The 20986-nt window shown below is 48.1% G+C and overlaps 2 protein-coding genes across 3 annotated transcripts; both read left to right on the top strand.

The window, feature by feature from the left end:
• Positions 1-2566: 2566 nt before the first annotated feature.
• On the top strand, positions 2567-18874 carry ATRIP (ATR interacting protein). 2 transcript variants are annotated; one of them, XM_081247497.1, is made up of 13 exons: positions 2567-2887; positions 4737-4867; positions 5549-5719; positions 7294-7412; positions 8775-8932; positions 10190-10285; positions 10603-10732; positions 10922-11611; positions 16941-17077; positions 17238-17326; positions 17781-17861; positions 18081-18333; positions 18747-18874. In XM_081247497.1, the coding sequence occupies exons 1-13, from the start codon at positions 2641-2643 to the stop codon at positions 18812-18814; spliced, it is 2370 nt and encodes a 789-aa protein (XP_081103623.1). In that variant the 5' UTR covers positions 2567-2640; the 3' UTR covers positions 18815-18874. The 2 variants fall into 2 exon arrangements, with proteins under 2 accessions (XP_081103623.1, XP_081103622.1); XM_081247496.1 differs by having other exon boundaries at positions 17235-17326.
• Positions 18875-19477: 603 nt separating this feature from the next.
• On the top strand, positions 19478-20870 carry TREX1 (three prime repair exonuclease 1). Its single transcript, XM_081247498.1, has 2 exons — positions 19478-19553; positions 19864-20870. Exon 2 carries the CDS (start codon positions 19885-19887, stop codon positions 20827-20829), a length of 945 nt encoding a protein of 314 aa, XP_081103624.1. The 5' UTR covers positions 19478-19553; positions 19864-19884; the 3' UTR covers positions 20830-20870.
• The last annotated feature ends 116 nt before the right edge of the window (positions 20871-20986 follow it).

Genomic DNA, 20986 nt, shown 5'->3' with positions numbered 1-20986 from the left:
GCACTAAGGGATCTGGATGCCACTCCCTACCCTCTGGTATCTAGCATTCATCGTCCTGATCCACAGTGGCCTACATTCCAATCAAGCTCCTGCCTCACTGTTATAACCAACTGGAAACTCCCTTTAGAGTACTGAAATGTCACATTAGTGAGCTCTTTCCTGACTAGTGGCAGTCCCAGTGTCTCTTATCCCTGTTTCCTTTTTCCATCCTGACATTTGTTATCTACCACTTTTGACTCCAGGAAGAGTAAATTCCTGGAGGACAGAGACCATAATGTGTGCTAAACGCATATGTATTGAAACAATTTAGAGGCACAAGTCTAGATTTCCTCTCTAGGCCCTTGATACAACTATGGGAATAATGCTAATAACACTTAGCTTTCTCTGAGAATGTGTTTTCAAAAAGGGCTCTAGAACTAGTCTGAGATTTTGCTGAGTCAAAACTGGGAAAGGTTTTGATAGATTGAAGCCTATATTATCATTATAATGTACTTGATATTAGTAGAAAAAGAAAAACAGCCCCCTTTGCTTCTCTCCCGGAAAGTCGCACAGCCAGCAGCATCTCCTTTGGACTTTAGGGATTCCCTGTTGGACCTTGCCAGCTCGCACCCATCCCTGTGCTACTGAGAATAACCCTTCAGAGAGCCAGTGCCAGCACACCACCCCTGAGATTAAGCTACTGCTCTTTTATCTGGTGGAACCTAATCAGCATTAACAAATGGAAGTATAATCCTGTCTCTTTACGGGACCAGAGTCTTGGAGCAATTAAGACAAGCATTCATCATTTGGGCAGCTGTCTGAGGGAACCTACCAATTACCTCAAAAAACTAAAGCCAGGTATTCAAGACCCTCTAGGCCCTGACAACCATCTCCCTTTTATTTACTGCCTTCACAAACATTCATAGGACACTCACAGGCCAAGTTTGGCACTGAGCATTCAAGGATGAAAAGTTTTGCCCCAGTTACTCTCCAACACCCTGTTCCTGCTAACTGTCCTGCACATGACTGCTGCCCGGTAAAATCCTGTCAGCCACTCAAGTCCAGCTTGAATCCTTGCTCCTCTCTTAAAGCCTTACCTTCTCTCTCTGCCATCGATAATTCCTACCTGGCACTTGTGTGGCGTCCATTTCAGTGTTCTTGTCTGAGTAGTCTTGGTGCCATCCTCCTTGGTAACTTTTTTTAATTATTTATTTATTTTTGGTTGCATTGGGTCTGTTGCTGTGCGCGGGCTTTCTCTAGTTGCGGCAAGCGGGGGCTACTCTTCGTTGCGGTGCACGGGCTTCTTATTGCGGTGGCTTCTCTTGTTGTGGAGTACAGGCTCTAGGTGCATGAGCTTCAGTAGTTGTGGCATGCGGGCTCAGTAGTTGTGGCTTGTGGGCTCTGTAGAGCGCAGGCTCAGTATTTGCGGCACACGGGCTTAGTTGCTCCACGGCATGTGGGATCTTCCCGGACCAAGGCGCGAACCTGTGTCCCCTGTATTGGCAGGCAGGTTCTTAACCACTACGCCACCAGGGAAGCCCTCCTTGGTAACTCTTTTTTTTTTTTTTTTTTTTTTGCGGTACGCGGGCCTCTCACTGTCGTGGCCTCTCCCGTTGTGGAGCATAGGCTCCGGACGTGCAGGCTCCGCGGCCATAGCTCACAGGCCCAGCCGCTCCGCGGCATGTGGGATCCTCCCGGACGGGGGCACGAACCCGTGTCCCCTGCATCGGCAGGCGGACTCTCAACCACTGTGCCACCAGGGAAGTCCCCTCCTTTGTAACTCTTGATAACTTCCACTCAACCTGTAGGACAGCCCAGGTGCTACTTCCAGGGGGCCTTCCTTAACTTCCTGAGTTTCATTCATTTCTAACCTATGACCGTCGCTTGGGACAAAAACACTCAAGAGCTCTCAGAGAAATGAATGAATATTAACAGCCTGAGCAGTTAGTTCCCACCCCCTCCAACACAGACACACCATTCTCAGGATCACACCATTCTCAGGATCACCCCTTCTCAGACCTTTCTTTCTCCAGACCTACCTCAAAGGTACACATTCAAAACATCTACTGTTCTCAAAGATGTGTGCTCACAACAGCTCTATTCATAACTCCTCGCCCAGTCCCACTCTCCCAGACTCCTCCCCAAGAGAGCCTTGGGGTATATGAGAAATGGGTCTGGCTGGAGAACAGCGAGCTCACAAAGACCAAACCCCTGAATGCTCCCTGACTCAATTCACATGTGCAAGTGTGAAAATCAGGGCGAACTCCTCCAAGCCCAGCTGTGTACCCTAAGTGATGCCAGAGAGCGGGCGCAGAGCCACCTGCGCGGTGGGGCTGGTGAGTTAGCCCAGGTAACTCGGTTCTCTCCTCTTAGACCACCCTCCTACTGGGGTCCCAGCCGTCGGCACGAAAGCGCCAGGCAGGATGGTGCCCAGAAGGGCTGGGAGCGACCGAAATCCGCAGGCGCCCAGTTGAGCACCGCGGCGCGGTCTGATTACGTCATTCCTCCGCCCCCACCGACTGGCAGGTGATTGGCCTGTTGGCTCGGGGGCGTGGCCCCAGCGGCTGAGGCGAGCGGCGGCGCGGTAGCGGTTGGTCCAGCCCTCCGGCCTCGAGGTTACAGGCCACACTCGGTGCCTTCGGATACCGGCTGGCAGCAGGCATGGCTGGAATCCCCGCGCCAGGCAGCAGGAGGCGGAGCGGGCCCCCGGCACCCAGTCCTGGCCCGCCGCCTAGCACCCAGCACCCTCCGAGCAAGCGGGCCCGGGGCTTCCTCGCGGCCGCCCCCCCAGACCCAGAAGACCCATTCGGCGCGCACGGGGATTTCACCGCCGACGACCTGGAGGAGCTCGACACCCTCGCGTCACAGGCCCTGAGCCAGTGCCCGAACGCGGCTCCGGAAGTGTCCAGTGAGTGCGCCTTTTCCCCGAGGGTGGTGCAGACCTCGCTAGACCCACTAGGTGGCTGTGGCTTAAGAACCCCACGACCGCTGTTCCGGTGTCTTGCACTCACACTGCCACTTCACCTTTTAAAAATATAGGAACAGTTTGATTTAAGCAGCGGCGTGTCCCAAAAGGTCCTTTGATTTGGGGGAGAAATGTATCAGTAGTGTCAAACAGCCGATTTGGAATACCGAAAGCTAGGTTAACATTTTACTTTAGTTTCTATACTTTGGACCACTAAGAGTCTTAGTTCTTAACAGAGATCCTTGCAACACGACTACCACCACCATCAGAATCATCACTACCTACACATGGGGACCCATCCTTATGACAGGTTTGGGAGGCTTTAGATCCAAGGAAGACCACCTCTTCCCTTGGGCCGCGTGAGCATAAGAGGGGCCTGGCAGAGGCAAGAGATAAAAGAGACTCATTCTTTTATACAACCAATAAATCGTACTTAGGTGCCCAAACTTTAGGAGCTGCAGACACTTAGCAATAAACGAAAGACAAAAAGCCCCCTCCTTCATGGAGCTTACCCTCATTCTAGTGAAGTCTTGTGGGGCTCCCAGGAAGAGAAATCTCTACTTGGATGTCTTACATGAATCTTATATTCCACACAATCATTTCCTGGAAACCCAGTCATCCACCAGCACCTCCAGCATGGTGCCTGGCAAAGCATTCAAAAAACACTCAGAACATTTGATGACCAAATGTTCTGCATGGCAATGACTAGCACCACTCTCCATCATGTAGACCAAGGCACACAACAGCTCCCTTTCCTTGACCATGGATCTGATCCCTTTCCAAATCCTGTAACTTTACCTTCTTCATCCATCTCTGGAATCCATCCTCTCTGCATCATCTCTGCCATCTCCCTGATCTGTGTTACCATCACCCCTTCCCGGACAACAGTCTACTAAATTGTTCCCACATTTCCAGTTATGACTCAAGTCAGACTTTATACCACAGCCAGAGTGATCTTTTCAAAACTAGAATCTCTGTGTCACACACAGATACACGTGAACATCCCTACTGAAAGCCTTTAATGACTTCACACTACTTCTAGTATAAAGATCAAAATCCTTAACATGGCCAGCAGGGCCCAGCATGGCCTGTCCCTTTGCCTCTCCTTCTGTGGGTTCTAGCCACACTAACCTTCCTTCATTCCTTGAATTCTCCCTGCTTCCTTACAATACAGAAACTGCACATTGCTGTTTCTTACACACTGAGCATTCTTTCCATCTATTCCCCATCGCCACTCATCTGGTTAGTTCCTGCTTGTTCTTCAGCTCTCCATTCAGTCATCACTTACCTGGGGAAGCCTTCTTCTATTCATCCCGTTGGATCAAAGCCCCTATTATAGGCTTTTCTATATTTGCTCTTCTCTGCAGCTCTTATAACAGTTGAAATTTTACATTTATTCTTGTGTTTTTGAGTGCCATGTAAGCTCCATGAGTGTAAGGACTGTATCCATTTTGCTCACCATTGTACCTTTCTTTAGAGGCTAAAGCCTGGCATATTTTAGGTGCTCAGTAAATATCGTTGAATAATAGATCACTGAGTTCTGACCAGTGAGATTCCCACAGCACCTTTCAGCCTTTAGATGAGACTCTTAAAACTGGGTGAAGAATGGGGAGAGGGTGGCAGGTTCTCTTATTTCCTGAGGATTGATTCATGGTCTTATATTGGAAAATACCTATAGTGCTTACTAGATCTTTCTCTAATTTGCTTTCAAAAATGATTGTTTTCAGCATTGTCTGGCTAAAGTGGGAAAATGTTGGGTCCTAAAAAGTATACGGGAACTGTTTTTTTACAGATGTTCATAAGGTCCCCAGATTAGATGGGATGTCAAAAAATCCTGCAAGGAAAGACAGAGAAAGTGTTCCAGTTAAAGATAATTTTGAATTAGAGTTACTTCAGGCACAGTACAAAGAGCTTAAAGAAAAGGTAAGTGATTTAACTTGTGGCTTTTGTAGTTAATTCATTCACCTATGCATGTGTTATAAAGCATTATACAATAAAATATATAAAAGTTTTAAAACAAGGGTCCAGATTCATCCCCATGAATTGGGGGAAAGAAAGCCAGAAAATTTTGGTTGAAACTAAATCCTGAGATTCCTAACAACCAGGGCAAGAAAGGAAACACTGTAAACCATATACAAAAAGAGATACAAACTTTCTGTTATAGCACTGAGATAAATTTATAGCCTATGTCTTATATAAGAAACAACATCATAATGGTTGCTATTTTCATTAGCAGTTTTGCAAAAAAGCAAACATTCTTCATATGACTATCTATAGGTCCCTAGAAAAACCAAGAACATAATGTAGAATTTTAGTTCCGTGAAGTGTGTGACCCAAATTGTTTAATACCTCTTAGAGCCTATAGAATCTGCATGCAGAAGTGACAAGTGTGTCCTTAAGCTATCTTGCTGAATATCCACTGTCCCAGGAATGGGCCTAGCAGATCATGGTGATGTCTGATTGGTACAGATATATTTTGAGCACTAATTGGTCTGTTGGACATGTTTTAAATGTGTTTCTTCATCTCCCCAGCTACATGTTGATACATGTACATATATAATTTTCCCTTACAAACTTTTCACAACATCAATTTGGGATTTACAGATGAAGGCAATGGAAGAAGAAGTGCTCATTAAAAGTGGAGAAATTAAAATTTTACGGGACTCACTGCATCAGACAGAATCCATTCTAGAGGAACAGAGAAGATCACATTTCCTTCTTGAGCAAGAGAAAACTCAAGCACTCAGTGACAAAGAAAAAGAATTCTCCAAAAAGGTGACCCAGAGCATTTGTTTTGCTTGTATGGACATCACCTTTGCCTGCTCAATGAGTTCCTTTAGAAGCAATGACTAAAGTTGCTTATAGATCTTCCAGGAAGATTTCAACAGTTGTTTGTCTTAAATACTTTTGCTACCAACTAATTGCATGTACTTTTCTCCAGGCTCTGAGGTTTGGAAAAGGACTTAGATGAAACTCTGCTTTGCTGTGGTAGTCTAAGTTACTAGCTCACACTTTGCAGAAACAGCTAAAATTAGTGGGTTTTTTGTTGTGTTTTTTGTTTTGTTTTGTTTTTTTGGCAGATCAGAAACTCAGTTGACCTAGCTTAGGCCAAAAGAAAATGTATTGGCTTCCATAACTAGGTCTGGGAAAACAGGTGTGCTGGGGCCTCAAAAGACTCAAGATTTGCCACGACTCATCTTTATTCTCTGTACTATTGATAGGCTCCATGCTTATGGTAGAGGATGTGTTCTCCAGGGGCTCCTGGGCTCATATTTCATAGCTCCAGAGCAGACTGAAGACTTAGGGTTCCTTATCTCCAAGTTTTAAAACTCTGGAGAAGGCTCTAATTGGTCTAACCTGAGTCAGGTGCCTGCCTCTGAACTAGTCACTGTAACCAAAGAGATAATAGCTCCCATTCAAATCACATATTCAAAGGTAGGAAAATGATGTTTCTTAAGGGAGGGAGATACTGCTCTGGGGAGAAAAACAGTGGGTGTCCAGTATATACCACTTTCCTTCACTTCCCAAGGCTTCAAACTCAAGGACATGGGCCTTATTCTGCCATTACTTCATTCAGCAAACTTGGCAGTCTTTAAAAAAGCACTGACCTGTGCCCAAGACTAACAGCAGTAGTTGCCTTTCCATATACATGATGAAGAGCAAAGGGTTTGCAATCAGACACACCAGAGTTTGAATCTAGGCTTTATCACAATCAAGCAGTGACCTCAGGGTGATGACTTATGCTCTATGACTCATTTCCCTTATCTGTTCCAGAAAATAACCAGAAGGGCTGTCGTGAGACTTAAATGGTCCTGCCCTTGTGTCTGGTGCTGTGCCTGGGGAATGGCAGCAGTTAGCATTGGCCAGAACAGCAGGTCTCCCCACACTGTACAAGGTTTTGGTAAAACTCTTCTAATTACTCAGCCCAGACCTCAGGAAGACTTGGATTGTGCACCACTATATTCACTAAAAGGTCTACATGTTACCGTGAGATATGGTACCTTGTCAAGCTCTGTGCTGGGCATTTTACATTCACCATTCTTACTTAATCCCCCCAACCAGGAAGACAGGTGTTTATGTTACAGATAAGCTGGAGTTCAGAGAGGCTGAGTAAATGGTATTTGAACCCTCACAAACTACCCAGCTATAGTTCAGATCGAAATATCTTTCTAGAATACCATGTCATCTTTCAGGAAGAAGGTTAAAGCTTGATATTTTAGTTCATTTATGCCACAGCAGACTTTTATACTATCTCTCATTGCTTGTTTTTCCTTTACTATCTTGAGATTTTGAAGCTGTTTCTGTATATGTGATGAGGCCTCTGTAAGTATGCTTCTTTTGTCTTCCAGCTCCAGTCATTGCAGTCTGAACTCCAGTTTAAAGATGCAGAGATGAATGAATTAAGGACAAAGCTTCAAAGCAGTGAACGAGCTAATAAACTAGCTGCTCCCTCCATTTCCCATGTCAGGTAATGATGGTGCTAGAGGGAGAATACAGTTTTGTATCGTTTAGTAAAAAGTCTGAATAACAATGTCAGGCTAGTCCTGAACAAAGGTCGTTTAGACTCTGCCACCGGGGCATAGATGCTCTTTCCTGAAGGCCTCAAAGATAGTTTGGATGAGACTAGAATGGTTTGGGGCATCATAGCATAAAGGCCCCGCACTCTAGAAGTGCTTCCTCCCTGTAGACTTTATAAACACAACACAACTCCTCGGGATGAAAAGAGGCTGGAAAGATGCTCTCCAAACTTTTGGAGTGGACCAGTCTTCATTTTTATGTAATTTGTTTCAAATAAATGATTTTGCCCCAACTGTATTTCAGTCCCAGCTGCTTGGAATATTTTTTCTCATTTGCTGTCCAGCAGTCCCCACCTTTGCTGCAGATGTGATCAGCTTGTTAATGGTCCGTCCTGTCCCCTGCCTGACAAAGAAGTCTGGCACACTGTCAGGATCAGCCTTGAAATTTGAACAGTGTGGGTCAGGTTGTCTTTTTCTGGTATTCAACATTCTGCTGCCTTTGCTTATAATGGGCAGGGTGTGAAATTGAACTTTTCTTGCCTTGCGTAGCCCAGGTAAGACAGGAGAGCAGAGGGAGTCCATCCTCACCTCTTCACACTAACAGGAGGGCCTCAGCATTGTCTGATCCAATCAGAGGGTTAAGACTGCTTCTCTAACATAAAGACCCTGGCAACAAGGCACTGGCTCAGTTTCCAAGTTGCAAGACACAATACACCTTTTTCTAGACCCTCTTTCTCCTGAAAATCTTTTCATTCAGTCCCTGACTATTATAAAAGAGGTTGTTCCAAACTAGTGGTTACCAGGCGGGGGAGACGAAATGGGAAAGAGGCAATATAGAGGGATAGGGGAGTAAGAGCTCTAAACTATTAAGTATAAAATAAACTACAAGGATATATTGTACAACAAAGGGAATATAGCCAATATTTTATAATAACTATAAATGGAGTATAACCTTTAAAAATTATGAATCACTATAGCATTTGCTTATAACTTATATAACATTGTATAGCAACTATATTTCAATTTAAAAAAAAGAGGTTGCAAACTGAAAAGATGTTTTGGTGGAATTGGAAATAGTAATGGAATTATGGCCAATACTTTTGGGTGATTGGAAGAAGGTGGAAGCAAATGAAAGATTTTTTTTTTTTTTGCATTGCTGTCCTGACAAAGAAGAACAAACGTGTAATAGATAAAACTTTTGGTCAAATCACCTAGACAGGAAAAGTTTAAAGTTTGTTAGAAGTTTTATAACCAGGTATCTTACATGGTGTTAGCAGAATCATTACTTTGCTTTCATAGTTAACTTTTTCCAGTCCTAGGAAGAGCCCGTCTGTGGTTATAAAGCCAGAAGCATGTTCTCCACAACTTGGAAAACAGTCTTTCCCTACAAAGGAGTCTTTTAGTGCTAACATGTCCCTTCCCCACCCCTGCCAGACCGATCCAGGATATAAGTCCCTGATGGGCAAAGAGGGTAAGTCAGTCTATCCATCATCTATTGCTCTATATCAGACTACTCACAGACTTGAGCCTTGACACACTTGAGTATTTATTTTCTCCTCATTTCTGTGGGTCAGCGGTTCTGACAGTACAGTGGGGATGGTTTGTCTCTGCGGGCACTGAAGGCTTGTAGGGGCTGGAGGATCTATTTCAAGGTGGCTCACTCACATGTCTGGCAGTGGAATTCCTTTCCACGTGTGGGCCTTTCCTCAGGGCTACTTGGCTGATCTCATAACCTGGTAGATGGCTTCCTCTAGAGCTAGCAAACCCAGAGAGATAGGTGGAGGCTATCCTTTTTATGGCCTAGCCTCCAAAGTCACATAGCATCACTTCTGCCACATTCTGTTTGTTAGAAGTGAGTCACTGAGTCTGGGCCATGTTCAAGGGGAAGAAAACTAGGCTGCACCCTTTGAGGAGAAGTGTGTCAAAGAATTTGCAGGCATATTTTAAAACCTCCAGTCAGCATCCATTGCCATGCCAGAAACAGCTAGTATGCAGGAACATGTGCTCCTTTCATCGCCCAGCTGAGTCCAGACTGAGGGAATGCTACTGCTTTCTAGAGAGACAATCTAGCATTAGTAGGTTTTCACTCTGAGACTGTGCTATGCCAGTTTATCTTGCAATTCAGATACATTGCCTTTCTCCTACCATCAACGCTTTCAAGTCATTAGCATCACGCCACCGCTGAGAACTACAGCTACTCACATTTTTGACATTTAGCAACTTCAGGAGCGGTTATCAGGTAGCGTTATGAGCAGGCAGTGGAGCCCACCAGCCTGGCCGAGAGTCCCAGTCACATTGCTTACTGGCTTGTATGATTTGAGCAAGTCCCTTAACCTCTGTGCCTCAGTTTTCCCATATGTAAAACAGAGCCAATGATAACACCTCCTGGTTGGGTTGCTGTGAGGAACAAGAGAGCTAGCATGTATAAAACTCTTAGAACTGTTGTCTGGCACATAATAAGAATCATATAAAATGCTTTTATGTTATTGCCTGATTTTGAAGTGGGGCAAACAATTTAATTTTCTTTTCCTTTCCTTTCCTTATGCAAGTTCCTGTTTTATATGAGGAAGGCAAAGATGTGAATGTTCTTGAGTTGCTTTGGCTCTTGTTTTGATCCAAAGTTGAAGAAGTAGAACAATGTATGTTTTAAACTCATTACATTTAAGAGTTTCTGATACACTTGTGCTTTTGTGTTCCAGTTTTGATTAACATATTATCTGTTATTCAGAGAATAAGACCCACAGTCTGGGAGATGACCCGATAAAGCAAGAACAGTCCCAGAAAAGTCTTATTGACAGCTGGATGCAGAGATCAAACACTCAAGGTACCAGAATACCTGCTCCTTCTGCAGGAGGCCTTCCTGGGTCCGATCATCCTCTGTGATGCTGCAGTGGAATTGCCTAGGGAACTGTCCTGGGCTCAGTCAGCACCCCAGGCAGTGCTTTAGAGGGTCCAAGGGAGTAGTAGTCTGTGGCTTAAGCAGAAGACTATAAAATGGAAGGGGCCAAGAGCAAGTATGCCTCCGAGCCTTCAGTACCCACAGGCATCTCAAGGGAAGTTAGTGGCAGTTTAGAGGATAGTTGGCATCATAGAAAAGCACTCTCATGTCAGAACCTTCTACAGTCACCTTGTCTTCTGCAGGCTCCATTTTGATAAACCTTCTCCTGAAGCAGCCTTTGATCCCAGGGTCATCCCTAGGTCTGTGCCACCTCCTGAGCAGTTGTTCTGAGGCTCCTACCGGCACCCTGTTCCAGCTACCCGGACTTGGCAGGTAAGCATAAGACTCCTAAAAAGCTTGTTTGGAAGAAGTTTACAGGAAGCAAGTCCCTATCTGGTCCTGACCGGCCTAGGAGGTCTGCTCTGGGCAGGAAAACTAGAGAATTTAGCAGGCAGGTTGTTTGGGTCCCTTGACCTTATCTCCCTTTCACACTTTTGTGTTTTCTTTTGTGTCTGTTGCTAGTACCTTGACTGGGATTTCAAGCCTGAGGACCACAGATTCTTGTGATGGGTCATTTCCCCTCTTGGCCCTGAGAGAAGCACAGAACCTGGCACTTACTGGACTGAATCTGGTGGCCAGGAATGAAGGCTCCTGTGACAGAGACCCAGCAGAGGGAGGCGGAAGGGCCTTCCCACTCTGCCAGCTTCCTGGAGCTGTGCACCTCCTCCCCCTGGTACAGTTCTTTATCGGCTTACACTGCCAGGCTCTGCAGGATTTGGCAGCAGCCAAGAGAAGCGGAGCGCCTGCGGACTCACCGACACATCCCTCCTGTGTGAGCTCTGGGGTAGAGGCCAGCCCCGAGGACTCACTTTGCAACCTGGAAGGCTTCTCTGTGGCTTCACTAAGTGTTCTTCAGCACCTGGTGTGCCACAGCGGAGCAGTCATTTGTCTGTTACTATCAGGAGCAGGCGCCGATTCTGCTGCTAGGGAAGGAGACCAGAGCCTGGTTGACGGACATGGTCGTGGGGATGTGACCTCAGCCCCAGCGGGGCTTGCCGGTGACCAAGGCCAGCATCCACTATTGAAGATGCTTCTTCAACTTTTGGCTTTCTCTTCTGCAGCAACAGGTCACCTTAAAGCCAGTGTCCTCAGCCAGTGCCTTAAGGTTTTGGTGAAATTAGCTGAAAATGCTTCCTTTGATTTCCTGCCCAGGTATAATGCAGCATGGGAGTCATGATTCCTTGTGGGTCTTACCCGGCCTCTTGAGGTCTGTCCTGAGGCCCCTGTACTTGTTCCCATCTTGACTCGTCCATACTGCTCAGCTCTAAGCCTTGGTTTAGGTTCTTAGCTAGAGTTCTCAAGTGATGGGAAGTGGGGCCGGGAGTTAGAAGAACCAAGGAAGTGGTTTATTTGGCTTAGTTCTGCCTCTGGATAGTAGGTAAGCGAAAGACACGTGATAAAAGAAGGCTGCTAGTCACTATGGAAGAGTGTCCTGCCCCCGAAACAGACAAAGGCTGAACCAAGAGGCCTTTGAACCTGGGACATGGATCAGGTGAAGACCAGATTTCACAGCCACATTGAAGTTTAGTTTGGTGGGGTTCCCTGAAGAAGCAGAGGGTGTGTGGAGGGTCTGCAGCTACAAGCTGACCTTGCTGGGTATCTGCCCATCATCATGGTGTCCACCACTGGCATGAGCCACAGGTTACTTGCTCTTAAGGTTTGTTGCGGAACACTGTTGTCATAAATTCCTAGCTTGGGATTCCAGACCCTCAACACTGGGAAGGTAAACACCACCCAGCCAATCCCCTCGTCCTGTAATCCCATCTCCCCCTCAGCATTCCACCAAGAGGCCAGTTCCTCTGTTGGTTGTATCTTAAGCCTTTTTGTCTCTGAACTCAGAATACCTGTTTGCTAAAAACACTCCTGGATCCTGGTTTCCATATGAATACATTCTGGCTTGTCTGGTGCATCCTAAAGGTGGTGCTCAGAGCTAGACACAGTGTACTACAGAGTAATGTGAGCAGCAAGGTAGGCACGTTACCATCACCCAGGTGCCTGGCAGGGGGCCCAGCTCATGGTGGCTGATTGCTTCTTTTTTTTAATTATTATTTTTGAGTCTTCTCTTTCATTTTTTTTAATTCCATAGTGCTTTACAGTTTTCAAAAATTTCACACACGATTTCGTATAATCCCATAACAATGCTTTTTTTAAAAATCCCCTACCCCTATATTGCCCTTCCTTCCCTCTCCCCACTGGTAACCACTAGTTTGTTTTCTGTGTCTGTGAGCCTGTTTCTTTTTTGTTTTATTCACTAGTTTGCTGTATTTTTTAGATTCCACATACAATATCATACAGTATTTGCCTTTCTGACTTATTTCACTTAGTATAATGCCCTCCAAGGCCATCCATGTTGCTGCAAATGGCAAAATTTTGTTCTTTTTTATGGCTGAGTAGTATTCCATTGTGTGTGTGCGTGCGTGTACATGTACCACATCTTCTTTATCCATTCATCTGTTGATGGACACTTAGGTTGCTTCCATACCTTGGCAATTGTAGATGACGCTGCTATGAACATTGGGGTGCATGTTTCTTTTCAAAGTAGTGTTTTCGGTTTTTTTCAGATATATACCCAGGAGTGAAATTGCTGGGTCACATGGTACTTCTAATTTTTTGAGAAACCCCTATACTGTTTTCCACAGTGGCTGCACCAATTTACATTTCGCCAACAGTGTAGGATGGTTCCCTTTTCTTCACATTTGTAGTGTTCTTTTTGATGATAGCCATTCTGACTGGTGTGAGGTGATATCTCATTGTGGTTTTGATTTGCATTTCCCTGATGATGAGTGATATTGAGTATCTTTTCACGTGCCTATTGGCCATCTGGATGTCCTCTTTGGAAAAATGTCTTTTCAGTTCTGCCCATTTTTTGATTGGGTTGTTTGTTTGATGTTGAGTTGTATGAGCTGTTTGTGTATGTTGGATATTAACCCCTTATCCGTCATATCATTTGCAGTTATCTTCTCCCATTCAACAGGTTGTGTTTCCATTTTGTCAATGGTTTCCTTTGTTGTGCAAAAGGTTTTAAATTTAATTAGGTCCCATTTGTTTATTTTTGCTTTTGTTTCCTTTGCTTTAGGACATGGATCCAAAAAAAAAAAAATGCTGCTATTTATGTCAAAGAGTGTTCTGCCTGTGTTTTCCTCTAGGAGTTTGATAGTAGCTGGTCTTCCCTTTAGGTCTTTAACCCATTTTGAGTTTATTTCTGTATATGGTGTTAGAGAATGTTCTAATTTCATTGTCTTACAAGTAGCTGTCCAGTTTTCCCAGCACCACTTATTGAAGAGACTGTCTTTTCTCCACTGTATAGTCTTGCCTCCTTTGTTACAGATTAAATGACCTTAGGTATGTAGGTTTATTTCTGGGCTCTCTATTCAGTTCCATTGATCTGTGTGTCTGTCTTTGCACCAGTACCATACTGTTTTGACTACTGTAGCTTTGTAGTATAGTCTGAAGTCAGGGAGTATGATTCCTCCAGCTCTGTTCTTTTTCAAGATTATTTTGGCTGTTTCAGGGTCTTTCATGTTTCCGTATAAATTTAAAATTTTATTCTAGGTTCTATGAAAAATGCCATTGGTAACTTGATAACAATTGCACTGAATCTGTAGATTGTCTTGGGTAGTATAGCCATTTTGACAGTATTGATTCTTCCAATCCAAGAACAGGGTATATCTTTCCGTTTATGTTGTCTTCAATTTCTTTCATCAGTGTCTAATAGTTTTTGAAGTACAGGCCTTTTGCCTCCTTAGGTAGGTTTATTCTTAGGTGTTTTATTCTTTTTGATGCAATGGTAAATGGGATTGTTTCCTTAATTTCTCTTTCTGATGGCTCATTGCTAGTGTATAGAAATGCAACAGATTTCTGTATATTAATTTTGTATCCTCCAACTTTACCGAATTCACTGATGAGCTCTAGTAGTTTTCTGGTGGCATCTGTAGGATTTATGTATAGTATAATGTCATCTGCAGACAGTGACATTTTTATTTCTTCCTTGCCAATTTGGATTCCTTTTTATTTCTTTTTCTTCTGATCGCTGTGGTTAGGACTTCCAAAAGTATGTTGAATAAAAGTGGTGAGAGTGATCATCCTTGTCTTCTTCCTGATCTTAGAGGAAATGCTTTCAGCTTTTCACCAATAAGTATGATTTTTTTTAAATTTTATTTATTTATTTATCTGGGCTGCATTGGGTCTTATTTGTGGTATGTGAGATCTTCGTTGAGGCATGCGAGATCTTTAGTTGCAACGCATGGTCTCTTCATTGTGGCAGGCGGGCTTCTCTCTAGTTGTGGCATGTGGGTTTTCTCTTCTCTAGTTGTGCGTGCAGGGTCCAGAGCGTGTGGACTCTGTAGTTATGGCGCACAGGCTCCAGAGTGTGTGGGCTCTGTAGTTTGCAGCATGTGGGCTCTCTGAGGCGCACGAGCTTAGTTGCCCCGAGGCACGTGGGATCTTAGTTCCCCGACCAGGGATCGAACCTGCATTCCCTGCTTTGGAAGGTGGATTCTTTACCACTGGACCACCAGGAAAGTCCCTACCAATGAGTATGATGTTAGCTGTGGGTTTTTCATATATGGCCTTCATTATGTTGAGGTATGTTCCCTCTATGCCTACTTTCTGGAGTTTTTCTCTTAAATGGATGTTGAACTTTGTCAAAAGCTTTTTCTGCATCTATTGAGATGACCACATGGTTTTTATTCTTCAGTTTGTTAATGTGGTGTATCACATTGATTGATATGTGGATATTGAAAAATCTTTGCATCCCTGTTTCTTATTTTTTAAATGAATGAATTCCAGAAACCACATTTTTAGCAGTTCTCTTGGTAGATATATCATCATTCTATTCCTGTTGAGCTTGTCCACAATAACATCAAAAAACAGCCATTTAATGGGTGCTTACTGCAGGCCAGACACAGATGCCTTCTGTTCACTAGCTTGAGCGGCACCCTCAGAGCCCTGTGTCTTCACGCCCAGCACAGAGCCTGGCTCACTGTGAGCACTCAGTGTTTGTTGAATGAATAAACCCCATGTTGTCTTGTCTGAAACTTGTCTGAAACCCCAGAGGGAGTATGCTAGATCAGCCAGTTAGACTCCTGAATCATTGTTCTTGATCACTGTCTGATGCCACCTCCCACGCAGTGCTTCTCTGAATTCCTTCATGCTTGCAGGGTGAACCCCATTACCACACAGCTTCTTGTTCACCTTGAAGTAAAAGCCAAGGACAGGTGCTACCAAGGCTCCATAGCAGTATGCGATACAACACGAGCAGCCAGGCAGGCTGTGATCTCCTATGAAAGGCACCACTGCCCGCCCAGGCTGGAGGGCACCTCATCCCCTCAGACTCTTGTCTTCCCACTGCATCTGTTTTACGGGTAGGTCCAGCGTAGCTCCCCAGGTACTGGCATGGCAGGCGCTTTTGAACAAAAAGTTGTCATCCCCAGCTCAGCCAGGGCAGCATGACTTATTTATTGTGCGTTTAGGGGCTGTGCCAAAAAAAAATTTTTTTTCACTTAAAAAGGCGGCTCCGATGCTGTCAAAAATAATTTGAAAACTACTGTGTTGTGTATAAAGATGGATTTTTTTAGTTTCAGGGGCCACTTCTGGCCTAATAATGAAATTAGGTAGTAACCGGTTAAATTCCAGTTTCCCACAAAGTTCCACATTCCCTGGTGACTAGAAACATTCAGCTTGTCTCTCATACAGGATTTGCTCTAAAATGAGTTCGCCCCAAATAGACCTTGCTTCCTAATGGTGTACAAGGAATATTCTTAACCCTTGGTGCCGTATGCATGAAAAGGGACATACCCACAGAACTGCCCCTCCCCCCACCCACGAGGCTGTGTGGGTTGAGCAAAAAGCAGTGCTTGTCTTTGAACTTGGTTCCTTGGTAATGAATGCGCCATCCCTTTGCCCCCAAGACCAGGGGGAGAGTGCCCAAGCCCCTCACCATGCACACCCTGAGTGCGTACCTTCTCATACGTGGCAGCAGAGGAGCTGGTGTTTCCCGACACGTGGGGAAAATGAAGTCTTCCTTGCCCAGCGAGTGGTCTCATAAGATCCAACCATAGCCAAGTCCACATTGTCACTGCTGACGCCTGGCCAGTCCTCTGGTGGTGGGCACAGGACATTTCTCTCACACTCAAGTTGAACCTGCCTCCCTGTTTGGGAGCAGAGGCAGGAAGGAGCCCAAGAGTAGTGTGGAGGCCGGCACCCGAGGTCCAGGGGGGCACCTCGTATTTGCTGGGTGGCACTGTGCCAGGTAAGGGCCTGTCATCTCTAAGCCACAGCAGTCCCACAGTGAAGGGTAGTACCCACTCGTTCACCTGAAACACGTATCAGCAAGTAGGGTGGCATTTGAACCCAGGTCTGTCTGAATCAAGTCTCCTTTTTACTGGCCTCTTCAACTTCCTGTTGCCTACCGTGAAAAGGTGAGGGTGACTCATGGGATTGGGTTGGAGGTGTCACGTCTCTCTGGGGCCCTGTGTTTCAGGTTCCAGTGCGTGTTCCGGGTGCTGCCACAGTGCCTGCGCCCAGAGACACCCCTGCCTAGTGTGCTGCTGACTACTGAGCTCCTGTCCCTCCTCATGGACCACGAGAAGCTTGCACCTCAGCTCTGCTCCCACCCGGGTAAAGCAGGCCGGGGGCGCGCGTCCGGACTCCTGCAGCTTGGAGGAAGGGTGGTGTTAGGGGCAGGTCCGGGGCCGCCTGAGGGCTTCTGCAACTTGTACCTCAGGCACTGGGTGAGAAGGCGGATCCTGAGTGAGCGGTGGGGTGTCCTTTCCAGAAGGCTGCCTCCTGCTGCTGCTGTACATGTACATCACATCGAGGCCTGACAGAGCCGCCTCAGAGACACAGTGGCTTCAGCTGGAACAAGAGGTAAAGACACCAGAGCCCCTTTTGTGCTGCTCACCGCCCCACCCCACCCCACCCCACTCCATCCCACGTAAGAGCCACTCGTCTCCTTCCTCTGGGAGTTAAAGGAAGCTTTAATTCATTTTGGTAACGCGTTGAGCCACTAGCAAGGTAAACTCATTTGGGGGACTCCATACTACACAGATACAGTACAGTCGGAGCCCAGGGTATCCTGGGACTTGGCAAGGTTGCCTGGTGGCTGGAGGTGGGCACAGAGGCAGGTGGGTCAGTGGTGAGACACAGGTGTTGGTCCTGAGTGTCTCCTGGGAAGCTCCCAAAACACTACCACCTCTTGGATCCCATTAGTGCAGACAAGCAGTTGCTGAGGCAACTGGAGCTCTTGTAGAAGCCTGAGAAAGCCCTCACTGTGACCAGGGCCTCACTGTGCCATGGATGGGACAGTCTCTTCTTGTTCTAGGCTGTGTGGCTCCTGGCTAAGCTTGCTGTGCAGAGCCCCTCCTCCCCAGTCACTGGTTCCAGCTGCCAGTGCAACGTGGAGGTGAGTGCCAGGGGCAGGCAGGGGCCGACAGTGGGCAGCTCTGCTGGTGGATGACAGGGCCCTGTGAAAGCATCCCATGCTCCTTCACCAGGACTAGACCCTGGTGCCACTGCTCAGAACCTTCCTCACCCGGGTGGCTAGGGAAGATGCTGCCCAGCTAAGCAGGTTGTCAGGGTGCAGGGACCACCTGACCTGACCTCAGCCTGTGCCCTCCCCCAGGTGGTCAGAGCACTCACGGTGATGCTGCACAGACAATGGCTGACAGTGCGGAGGGCAGGGGGGCCCCCGAGGACTGACCAGCAGAAGCGGACGGTGCGGTGTCTGCGAGATACAGTGCTGCTGCTGCACAGTCTGTCCCAAAAGGACAAGCTTTTCACTGTGCACTGCGTGGAGGTCCTGCATCAGTACGACCAGGTGATGCCAGGGGTCAGCATGCTGATTCGAGGGCTTCCTGACGTGACAGGCTGTGAAGGTGAGCCTGTAGGAGGGCCCCTCCCTGCCCCAGCCCACATGTGGAGTTTGCCCTGAAGTTCATGGACAAATCAGACTACCTGGCCTTAGGTCAGCAGCGCTCCATCCACACAGCCTTTGCCGGCACTGGGGCCATTCTTTTTTCTTCCCTGTCCAGTTCTTCTCTCAGCATATCAGCCTGCCTTTTGCTCATATCTACTGAGTCGGCCTGGCAGAGCCACGGTTTTTCCAGAAACATCCCTGTCTGAATTGCCTTTGTATTGTTTTGCTTGCAGTAGCTGAGGGAGCAAGGCCTGGGCATGGAAGGGACTGCTTAGTTCCTGTGGGCCTGGTGGGGAGGAGAGGTGGGACCTCCCCCAGTCCCAGCACCTTCAGGCAGGACTTCACCACAGAACCCACTTGTTTTTGGCTCAGAGGCAGCCCTGGATGATCTCTGTGCCGCGGAGGCTGATGTGGACGACCCCGAGATGGACTGTGGCTGAGGCCTGTGAGCATCGAGCCACATGGTGGCACCAGCACCACTACTTTCCTTACCTCATCCCCTGATTAAAAGCAGTGACTGGCTGTTAGAGAAAAGGCCAGCCTTATGTTTCCTGAGTCTGATCTGTCTTGGCTAAGTGGGAGGGACAGAGCAGGAGGGGGACCCAGGGAAGGCTGAGATCCTTCTTCCTGTTCCTGGCCGGCAGCCCCATGGTAATGAATCTGCTTTGAGAAAGGAGCCCTGCCTTGCCCTGCCCTGCCTGTGGAGTTGTCCTGAGTCATCACTTTCGCCTGAGGCCATGGGAAGAAACCATTGTGTGGCAGGGAAGAAGGTGGCCCTCAGCCCAGGCCTAAACCAGGGAGGCCTGGGAAAATGGGGCCAAGGGGTGGGTGCAAAATGGCCACGGCAGGGGCTCCCAGCAGGCTCGAGTCCTGGAGCTAGCCTGCCCCATAGCCCTGTCCTCCTGGTGTGAGGGCGTGAGGGCCCTGGTGCGTTGTGCCAGCCAGCAGGCCCACAGTGAGAGGTCTGAGAAGGCCTTTGGGGATAGCACTGTGGGTGCCTGGGGAGGGACAGGTGTTGGCAGGAGGGACAGCCCAGGCAGGCTGACAAGCGGGGCGGGCCTTGCTCACACCAGCTGCTGGGCGGGCTCAGGCTGAGTTTCACTTCCCGCCACTGCTGCCAGCAGCAAGAACCAGCTGGAGAGCGTGCACCCTGAGTCATTGCTGCCTGCCTGCTACTCGGTAAGTGAGGACCCCCAAGGGGAAGGGGTAGGGTGGGAGGGCCATGGGCACCTGCCCCACCAACCCCCACCGGACTAAGCGGGCACTAGGGGGAGGAGCCAAGCCTTCCCCTGAACAGAAAACAGTGTGCTGGTCCCACTAAGAAAGCCACCCCACCCTCCGTGGCTTCCTGCCCTGGAAATGGGTCCTGGAGCTCAGCAACAGTTTCTGCCCGTGCAGGGAAGGCCAGAGGGGTGCTCCTGTCCCACTTGCCTTACCTCTTATCACTGGGCACTCACACATCCACCCCCCACCCCATGCTCCTCCCCAGGCTCAACGGCAGATACCCACCATGGGCTCGCAGGCCTTGCCCCCGGGTCCTGTGCAGACCCTCATCTTCTTGGACCTGGAGGCCACTGGCCTGCCCTTCTCCCAGCCCAAGGTCACAGAGCTATGCCTGCTGGCCATCCACAGATGGGCCCTGGAGAGACTTCCCACCCCTCAGGGGCCTCCTTCAACAGTGCCCCCACCACCCCGGGTGCTGGACAAGCTCTCCCTGTGTGTGGCTCCGGGGAAGGCCTGTAGCCCTGTAGCCAGTGAGATCACAGGCCTGAGCACAGCTATGCTGGCTGCACACGGGCGTCAATGCTTCGATGCTAACCTGGCAAACATGCTCCGAGCCTTCCTGCAGCGCCAGCCACAGCCCTGGTGCCTTCTGGCACACAACGGTGACCGCTACGACTTCCCCCTGCTCCAGGCAGAGCTGGCTGTGCTGGGCCTTGCCAGTGCTCTGGAGGGCGCCTTCTGTGTGGATAGCATTGCTGCCCTGAAGGCCCTGGAGCAAGCTGACAGCCCCTCAAAGCACGGCCCAAGGAAGAGCTACAGCCTGGGCAGCATCTACATGCGCCTGTACGGGCAGGCCCCACCAGACTCACACACAGCCGAGGGTGACGTCCTAGCGCTTCTCAGCATCTGTCAGTGGAGGCCACAGGCCCTGCTGCGGTGGGTAGACGCTCACGCCAGGCCCTTCAGCACCGTCAAGCCGATGTACGTGGTCACAGCCTCGACTGGAACCAGCCCAAGGCCATCTGCTGCTACGGCCACTGTACCCCTGGCCAGCGCCAGGGGCACCAGCCCCAACTGTGGTGGAAACAGGAACCCTAAGCCCCTTTCCCCAGTGAAGAGCCCTGGAGCCCCACCCAGGGAGGGGCTGCTGGCCCCACTGGGCCTGCTGGCCTTCCTGACCTTGGCAGTAGCCACGCTGTATAGGCTGTCCTTGGCCATACCCGGGCAGTAAGGCAAGAAGGAAATTCTGACTAATAAAGACCCTCCACAGCACCGAGTGATCACTCACCTCTACCCACCGTGGCAGCCTGAGAGCCTCCCGCACTTCTGCCCACACTGAGACACCTGGGGCCGGGGGCACAGGAAGTGGCAGTCTTTGTCCATCACCC

Source organism: Mesoplodon bidens (assembly GCF_964165515.1).
Source record: "Mesoplodon bidens genome assembly, chromosome: 10".
Classification (NCBI taxonomy): Eukaryota; Metazoa; Chordata; class Mammalia; order Artiodactyla; family Ziphiidae; genus Mesoplodon; species Mesoplodon bidens.
The sequence above is the reverse complement of the archived record's forward strand: the minus strand, read 5'-3'. Positions and strand labels throughout refer to the sequence as shown.

Coding starts and splice junctions, on each gene's coding strand:
- TREX1 (XM_081247498.1), top strand. CDS start 19,885: ATGGGCTCGCAGGCCTTGCCCCCGGGTCCTGTGCAGACCCTCATCTTC.
- ATRIP (XM_081247496.1), top strand. CDS start 2,641: ATGGCTGGAATCCCCGCGCCAGGCAGCAGGAGGCGGAGCGGGCCCCCG. Junction 4,868..5,548: donor ACAAAGAGCTTAAAGAAAAG/GTAAGTGATTTA, acceptor TGGGATTTACAG/ATGAAGGCAATGGAAGAAGA. Junction 17,078..17,234: donor TCAGCTCTGCTCCCACCCGG/GTAAAGCAGGCC, acceptor TGTCCTTTCCAG/AAGGCTGCCTCCTGCTGCTG.